Source organism: Dipodomys ordii, unplaced genomic scaffold (assembly GCF_000151885.1).
Source record: "Dipodomys ordii isolate 6190 unplaced genomic scaffold, Dord_2.0 Scaffold4, whole genome shotgun sequence".
Lineage (NCBI taxonomy): Eukaryota > Metazoa > Chordata > Mammalia > Rodentia > Heteromyidae > Dipodomys > Dipodomys ordii.
Genome location: NW_012267220.1, coordinates 24,151,429 through 24,160,370, shown reverse-complemented (window position 1 = coordinate 24,160,370; position 8,942 = coordinate 24,151,429). Strand labels below are relative to the sequence as shown.

The window sequence follows — 8,942 nt, the reverse complement described above, 5'->3', positions numbered from 1 at the left end:
CCCAGCACCACGCAAGCAAAAAGAAAAAAAGCGGGAAGTGGCGCTGTGGCTCAAGTGGTAGAGTGCTAGCCTTGAGCTGAAGAGCTGAGGGACAGTGCCCAGGCCCAGAGTTCAGGCCCCACGACTGGATCCAAAAAAGAAAAAGCTGGAAGTAGAGCTGAGGCTCAAGTGGTATAGCACTAGCCTTCAACAAAAAAAACCTAAAGGACAGTTCCCAGGCCTTGAGTTCAAACCCCAGTAACACACACACACACACACACACACACACACACAATGATTACTGCGTTGTGCCTTTCTGATGCTTGCATGTAGTTCTTATAGGTTGTAGATGGTGGTCATCTCTGTCTAATAGGAGCTTTCTGAGCAGGTCAGGAAAGCCTACTATAAACCAGCATCTAGTGTCTTGATTCTTGGAGAATGGTCATATCAATAAATATAAATCTACAGTGAGGACAGGTAAAGTGGCTGACAGTCACATTATTCATCAGTGGAGATCACAGGACTGAACTGAATGTCGTCACTTGCAGTTATGGTGACACATAAAAAGAGTCAAGGAATTTGGGGCCAGGGTTGCTGATGCAATTCCCTAGGGCAATAATCCAGTGGTAACTTTTGGAACAAATGTAGCCTTACTTTAACCTTTCATTGAAAAATCTCTACATATTTGTTTGTTTGTTTTATTGTGCCAGTACTGGGTACTGTTCCTTAGCTATTTTGCCCAAGGCTGGTGCTCAACCACTTGAGTCACAGCTCAAAAAGTCACTTCTGACTTTTTGGTGGTTGATTAGAGATAAGGGTCTAACGGATTTTCCTATCTGGGCTGGCTTTGAACCTTGATCCTCATATCTCAGCTTCCTGAGTAACTAAGAAACTAAGATCACAGGCTTGAGTAACCAGTGCTTTGAGGGGAAAAAAAATGCCACTTGAAAATACTAGTGGAATTGTTTCTTAGCTCTGGCTGACTGAGAAGCTGGCCTCCCTACAACCAGTTCCACTGGTTCTCCCAGCTGATGACAAAAGGGGTCCTAAGGGCAAATTCACACCACTGACATCCAAAGGAACAACTTTACCCAGCTCTTCAACTCACCCTTAAACAGGATCAGAATTTGGGAAAGTGTTTTTAGTGGATTCCAAGTAGACAAGCTTTGCTCTGGAGTTCCGTCTCCACCCAATCCTGAGTTTCTAAACCTTTTTCTAGTGAGCTGCTTCGATGCCCAGGAACCTGTGGCTGGTTTGTGGACTTGATGGAGGTGCAGAGAAAATTTGCACTTGACCTTGTGCTAACTCTGGCCAGAGGGAAGCAGTTAGTCCAAGAAGAAACCTCAGTTCCCTGGACTTTTCAAGGGTGAAAAATTAGAGTGTGAGGAATGGGCTGTAGGTTTGGTTGTTTGGTTTTAATACATATTTGAACATAAAATGTACCTGTATTAAAATTTGAGCTGAAGGTAAAGTTCCAATAAACTCTTAAATAAAATTTTGCCATGGGGCAAGAATAACAAAATTCAAGTTATTAGTAAATATTCAGGATTTTCCCCCCTACATTGATCCTCTCTTGTCATCTTATCCAAATCAGAATTTTCCTTTCCAGAACAATTGTGTGGGTAAAAGAACAGTTAATAGCAAGTAAATTTGCCCTAAAATTTTTTTGTTCAATTGACTTTTCTAGAGGGAAAATGAGAAGGCAAATATCCTTTAAAATAAATGTTTATGTAACTACATTACAGCTATATCTTATTTTATTTTGTTTCTATGTTTCTCCAACTGTCATGGCCAAGTACTTCTTGCATGCTAAGAAGTAGTTTTTATTTTGCTTTGCTTTTTTTCTCTGGTGTCAGTAATGAGACTTGAACTCAGGGCCTCTGGTGCTATCCTTTAGCTTTTTCACTAAAAAGCTGGTATTCTACCACTTGAACCACATCTTCACTCTGGCTTTTGGTGATTAATTGGAGTTTCTTGCATTTGTCTGTTCAGTCTGGCTTTTAACTAAGATCTTCAGATCTCAGCCTCCTAAATAACTAAAAAAACTAGCTGGTATGACCTCCCAGAAGTTCCTATTCCTACTTCTTAAAACAATTTCTGGCTGGGAATGTGGCTTAATGGTAGAGTGCGCTTGCCTAACAAGCATGAAGCCCTGGGTTTGATTTCTCAGTACCACATAAACAGTAAAAGCCCAGAGTGGCCCTGAGGCTCAAGTGGTAGAGTGCTAGCCTTGAGTAAAAGAATCTTAGGGACAGTACCCAGGCCCTGAGTTCAAGCCCCAGGAATGGCAAAAAAAAAATAGTTGTGGCAAACTTTTAAATATTTAAGTTTCTTAAAGATTTATATGATTAAAGAAGCAATATTATCTTAGAAAGCCTAAGAAAACAGAAAACAAGAAAAACAATTTCTTTAAATCCTGTCACTTGTATATTCTGACACCTCTGTATAGTAGTACCCTTATCTACAAAGAATGTATCATAAAACTGGTGAATGCCCAGATCCTAGATAGTACTGAACCTTGTGTATATGCTGATCATTCCTGTATGTCCTACAGTGTCCTACATGGCCTCAGAGTTCATCTGTTTTTCCATGTTATAGTCCAGGTGCTGCCTTCATATCACTATGCTTGTGCTTTGGAGTCATTATTTTGTTAAATAAGGGGCATTTGAATACAAGCAGCAGTACTACCAATCATTTGTCTGCTACCCAAAATGGCTAGTAAGTGATTAATGGGCAGGTACCATATACAAGTGGATTCACTGACAAAGGCATGGTCCCTTGATGATTCATGCCTGAGGTAGGATGGCTTGTGGCTACCTTAACAACTATGAATTATTTACTTCTAGAACTTTTCACTTGGTGTTTTTGGACTATGGCTGATCACAGGGGACTGAAACCATGGAAAGCAAAACCATAGACAAGGCTGGGGGGGGGAACTACTGTGTCTATAGGCTTTTTTAATATATATCTATTAATTTCTCCCCACAAGTCTGGCCTTTATGTACAATTTTATCTTCTCCATTTTCCTACTCGCAATTTGTTATAAACTTTCCCCAGGTCATTTAAACATTTCACAAATAATTATTTTAATTATCTAAGATGAAACAACAGTGATGTGGTATATAGTTGATTATCCAAGGCCTATTAGTGGTCATTTTTTTCCTCATTCTATTTTCTCAGTCATGTTCCATTGAACATTTTCATGTGTTAACTTCCATGAACTGTTAAATTATTTCTTTAAGATGAAGACTAACATGTGATACTGGAACAAAAATGATAGAACATTTAGAAAGGTTATATCAATTTAGAGTAATAACATTTTTATTTCTTTTTAGAAGTCTTACCTAATTCAGCAGGTAAAACAACCATCATTTCTAGTTTAAAATTTCTTAATTTAAGGACTGGACCTTTTTCATATTTATGGGCCATTTGTAAATTTCTTGTGTGAATTTTACCGTTAATATTTTTCACTCTTGTTTCTGTTGTTGCTTTATAAGAACTCTGAGCCAGGTGCTGGTGGCTCATGCTTATAATCCTAGCTACTCAGGCTGAGATCTGAAGATTGATGTTCAAAGCCAGCCCTGGCAGGAAAGTCCATGAGACTCATCTCCAATTAACCACCATAAAACCAAAAGTGGCACTGTGGCTCAAGTGATAAAGTGCTCATTTTGAGCTGAAGAGTTGAGGGACAGTGCCCAGGCCCAGAGTTCAAGCCCCATGACAGACAAAAAAAGAAAACAAAAAAGAACTCTGTATATTACAGCCATTAAAGAAACAATGGGATTTCCTCAGAAACATTAAAAATAAAATTCCTGTCTGAACCATCAATCCCACTAGAGGATATGGGTTCAGAGAAGGTGTATCTGAATATTGGAGATTTCTACTATCATATTCACTGTGATGTCATTCTCAATAGCTGAGATACAGAACCAACCTAAGTGTCCGTTGTGGGAGAAAGAATAAAGCATTTGTGGTGTATAGACACAAAGTAATTTTGATCAGAGGAAAGAATGAAATCTAGTCATTGGCAGAAACATGGAAATAAGCCCACAGGACAGAATGTTAAGTGCAGTCAGCTAGGTGTAGAAAGACACTGAAGCCATTGAAACAGGGAATGAGTGGCTGGTGGCTTCTAGGGCTGTGCATTTAGAGCGCCAAGGTTGGTAATACTGACTGAAGGACTCTACATATCGAACATTTATGTGCCTCTGGAAGAATAAGTTGAAGAGATCTATTGTACACTGTGATGATTCCAGTTAACAACAATAACAACTTGAAAAATGCTTACTGCATACACACACACAATAAGCAATGTGTTCAATAATGCATACATAAAATAGTTTGTTTTGGGCATTCTAAAATGTCAAGTCATTGTGTCATCCTCCATAAATAAGTACAACCTTTACTTGTGAATTGATAACAGATAGAAGCATTTATCAAAGTGTGCTCCTTTGTACAGCTCTGTATGGAAATACTCTGCCAACAGAGGGGGTTCCTTATATAAGTTTGAGATATTTTGTAAATAATATGCCATTATTATTATCCTCTGTGGCACAGTAGTGTCATGATAGGTAACCCTATTAATTTGTTTTGGAACTAATAAGTTCTATACTTTTTAAAATCTCAAATATCCTCCTATACTCTCTCTGTCTCTGTCTGTCTGTCTATCAGTCTCTCTCTCTCACACACACACACACTCAATTTTCCTGAACTGTATGTCCTGTCAGAGAACACTAGGCAGTGACCACAGATCAAGGAAAGTGTTTGCCAAGTGTCTGCTGGAAGGAGGGTTTGAATATCTGTCTGATCCCTTTGTTCTTTTCTGTCTCCTCCCTTTCGCAGAGTTCTAACCTATTCATCTAACCCCATGATGGCCGTGGATATAGAGTACAGATACAACAGCATGGCCCCTTCTCTGCGTCGCGAGCGCTTTGCATTCAAGGTATCCCCGAAGCTGAGCAAGCCCCTGAGGCCCTGCATTCAGCTAGCCAGCAGGACGGAAGCCGGTGGAATGGTGACCCCAACAGTCCCTGAGAAAAAGGTGAAAAAGCGGGTTTCCTTCGCAGACAACCAAGGGCTGGCCCTGACAATGGTCAAAGTGTTCTCAGAATTCGATGACCCATTAGATATTCCATTCAACATCACCGAGCTACTAGACAACCTGGTGAGTCTGACGACAGCAGAGAGCGAGAGCTTTGTTCTGGATTTTTCACAGCCCTCTGCAGATTACTTAGACTTTAGAAACCGTCTTCAGACCAATCATGTCTGCCTGGAAAACTGCGTGTTGAAAGACAAAGCCCTCGCAGGGACTGTGAAGGTTCAGAACCTGGCCTTCGAGAAGATTGTGAAAATCAGAATGACATTTGACACTTGGAAAAGCTTCACAGACTTTCCTTGTCAGTATGTGAAAGACACTTATGCCGGGTCCGACAGGGACACGTTCTCCTTTGACATCAGCCTCCCCGAGAAAATTCAGTCCTATGAGAGAATAGAGTTTGCTGTGTGTTATGAGTGTAATGGCCAGGCATATTGGGACAGCAACAGAGGCAAAAACTACAGGATCATCCGAGCAGAGCTAAAAGCCACTCAGGGAATGATGGAACCACAAAATGGACCGGATTTTGGAATAGCCTTTGACCAGTTTGGAAGCCCAAGGTGTTCCTATGGTCTATTTCCCGAGTGGCCTAGTTACTTAGGATATGAAAAGCTAGGGCCCTACTATTAGTGACTGCAGTTGGCAGGCAGTGACACTGATCATGGAACGGAGAAGCCAGGAGAAGCGCAAAGTTGAACTGCCCCTTAGGCACAGTTTTTGGAAAGAAAGGGTCCTGCACAGTTTTCTTCAGTCAGCGAGTCCAGCAGCTTTAGATCACAGAACTGATTGCTTGCTCAGAGGTTGTTTGCACTGGTCCATTTTGGCACCCAGGGTGGCCACAAAGGAACAAGCAGGATAGTTCCAGAAGGGTCTGGAGAGAAGCCATGCCTGTGGGCAGTGCTGTGGAAGCTAGAGGAGAGTTTGAGTTCTCTGCACTCCCAGGTGAAAAAGCAGCCCCTGGAAATTCTCTCAGTCCCCAGCCACCCCTGGGCTGGGGCTGGGGGTGTGGCGGAGCTGTTACCATTCACTTTGGTGTGTCCACCAGCAATTGTTTCTTCATTGTTGCTGCTATTCGGTAAACTTACCTCTATGTTGTGACCCAGTAGCCTGATATTACTCATCTCTAAAACAGCTTCTGAAGAGAGATGAGATCTGCTTCTTTTGGTCCAAGTTCCTTCTTTGTTGTTGTTCTGTATTTCATTTTCTTCCACGGTTCCTCTGATGTTCAGGAAAAGATAACAAAAGGCAAATACACAGCCTATGACTAAGAGAGGCTTTGGCTCTCACCTCTGACCCTAAATATATACCCCAGCAGAGAACCACACTTCAGTTGTTGGAAAGCCACTGGCTCCTGAGTGGTGTCAAAGATTGGAGAGCTCTGAGCAGGCAGGACAGTCAAGAGATTCAGCTTTCCTTTTGGCTTTGCAAGGAGCTCTCTAAGCACTCTCTGAGTCACCAGAAGGCTCAGTGACAAGATTGGTTTTCACTTGCTTGGCACATTTGCAAGCCTCATTCTTCTTTTACAAAAAAAAAAAAAAAGAGGAAAGGAACTGTAGCTCTTCTTTCTTGAAGAGTTGTCATCTATGTTAACATTTGCCCATCCAGTACACCCCTACCGCCTTTGGAACTTGCTTAGTTTCATTTTGCCTGTGATAGACAATATTTGGGACACTTTACAAACACCTGGAAGATGTCGATCTGGGTGTTTTTATTTATGGTGTGTATGCAAGATGATCGGGGAGAAAAGCCTCCTAAAGTTCCCATGTGTTATTTTAAATATTTGCCAACTCTGAAATGTCAGAGATGAATTGTTCTTCACCATATCGGACCTAAAATGTTTTGGTGAATGCCAGTATAACTCCTGGATAATTCATGGTTGGATGGGTCCCCAAAAACCTGTGATTTCTTTTTCTAGGCAAGATTGGTTTGTACTTAAGGGTGTTTGAAAAACATTTTCCATGTATATTTGTAGATTTTTTTTAAAAAATTATTTTTGTTGTTTTGTTTCGGGAGTTTGGCTAAGTGACTTTTTTTTTAATTCTCTTTTTTTTCTGGATCTTAGCAAAATAGTGTTTGCTAAGGCGTATGGGAAAAGGGTGAGTTTCCTGGAGTTGAAGGCACAGCTCTGAACTTGGCTGGCACAGAATCCCATGTTTGAATTTTTCCAGATAAATTAGAAAAGAGTGCCAGGTTTTTGTGGCTCTGTATATTAAAATCAGGCAAGTATTGAGTGCCTTGGCTTAGAGAATTTTATGGTTAGTTTTTCTTTTTTTTTTCTTCTAGTTTTGAACTTTAGAGTGTTTGAATTTTTTAAATGCTAAGTGGTATTCCATGTAATTCTTATTCCTAAAACTGGCTGTTATTTGTGTGCAATCCAGTGCTTTAAGGTTTTTGGTGCCTCTCCCAAGTAGGTAGTCCTCTAGGATTACATAATAATGTCATTTATGGGGAAATCACACTTGTATCTTTTACTGAATTGAGCAGGGTTGTGTCTTACCTGAGCATATCATACAGGAAGTATGCAGACAGACTTGAAATGCTACAGATTTGGTGATCAGAACTAAGAGTAGCATAATTCTAAATCAAATGAAAGCAAAACTGGCCAAGAGGTCCCCCCACCATGCTAGGAAGCAACAGGTACACTGTTACTTGCAGTTACCAGTCTAAGCATCATTCTATGTTCAGAGGAAAAGGTTTTCAAGTAACTTTGGTTTTATGTGATAACTGATCTTTAGACATTCCCTTGTCAACATTTGAAATATGGTAATTCAGTGACAGTATTGCTCCTAAAACAACCACAGATCCTACCTTCTAGTTCTTTTAGCATACCTGAGGTTTGTACTCTACTGCTCAGCTCCAAAGGCAAGTCTTTGGCCTGCGTGAAAGACTTCTTCCCGATAAAGTAGGCAATCAATATGTCCCATGCCTGGGGAATGTTAAACTCTCCCCTTAGTTCACCATCATGGGAAGACATACACTTAAGGGGACAGGCTCCTGAGTTGGGACTGAACTAATAGCCTGACCTGTCAATTGCCATCACACACCTCTTGATTATGGTGATGAATGGATCTCTTCCATCTTAGTGTCCTCCCCGGCTGCCCAGAAGGGCCAACCATCTGTCACTGTGCCATTAGCTAGAACAATATTGTCAGGCCCCTGGTCTACATATAGGGGACCAACTCCATTTTCCTTCCATATTTATTACCCAAAATGCCCTGCGGTGCTTTTGTAAACTGGGTGCAATAAATAAGTGAACTACATTAAAATATAATAAGCTTTATATTTCTTGGGAGATAAGCATATGAATGTTTTTAAGTTTTCTTGTTATAGGACAGCCAATGGGGGGGAAATGGAGCTCTGCATCAGTTGTAAAACTTTATTTTATCTCTAAGATTTCATTTCAATGCTGATAAATCATGAAACTTTTGTGTATGCCAGTACTGGAGCTTGAACCCAAGATCTGCGTTCAAGGCTGGCATTCTACCACTTGAGCCATACCTCCATTCCCAGGTTTTTGTTGGTTAATTGGAAATACAAATCTCATGGACTTTTCTGCCCAGGCTGGCTTCCAACTGCAATCCTCAGCCTCCTAGACAGCTAGAATTATAGTTGTGAGCCACCTCACCCAGCTAAAACATGACATATTTTTTAAATGTACATATTGAACTGCTTTATGGGGTTTTGATCTTTGTATGTCCCGATGTATTTTAACAATGAGCATGACATCATTTCGACATCAGACTTCCAATAGGTATTATGTGCTCTTCCTTTTAAATGTGGCCTTATGATCCTAATGACATCATTATGCCATTATTATGTAATCTTTCTCAATGGACAGTGAATGAAACCTTGGTTATCTTTCATTTGT

The 8,942-nt window shown here is 40.6% G+C and overlaps 1 protein-coding gene across 1 annotated transcript; it reads left to right on the top strand.

Annotated features, from left to right (window-relative positions):
• The first annotated feature begins 4,846 nt into the window (after positions 1 to 4,846).
• Positions 4,847 to 5,704, top strand: Ppp1r3b (protein phosphatase 1, regulatory subunit 3B). Its single transcript, XM_013025364.1, has one exon. The coding sequence runs from the start codon at positions 4,847 to 4,849 to the stop codon at positions 5,702 to 5,704; it is 858 nt and encodes a 285-aa protein (XP_012880818.1).
• The last annotated feature ends 3,238 nt before the right edge of the window (positions 5,705 to 8,942 follow it).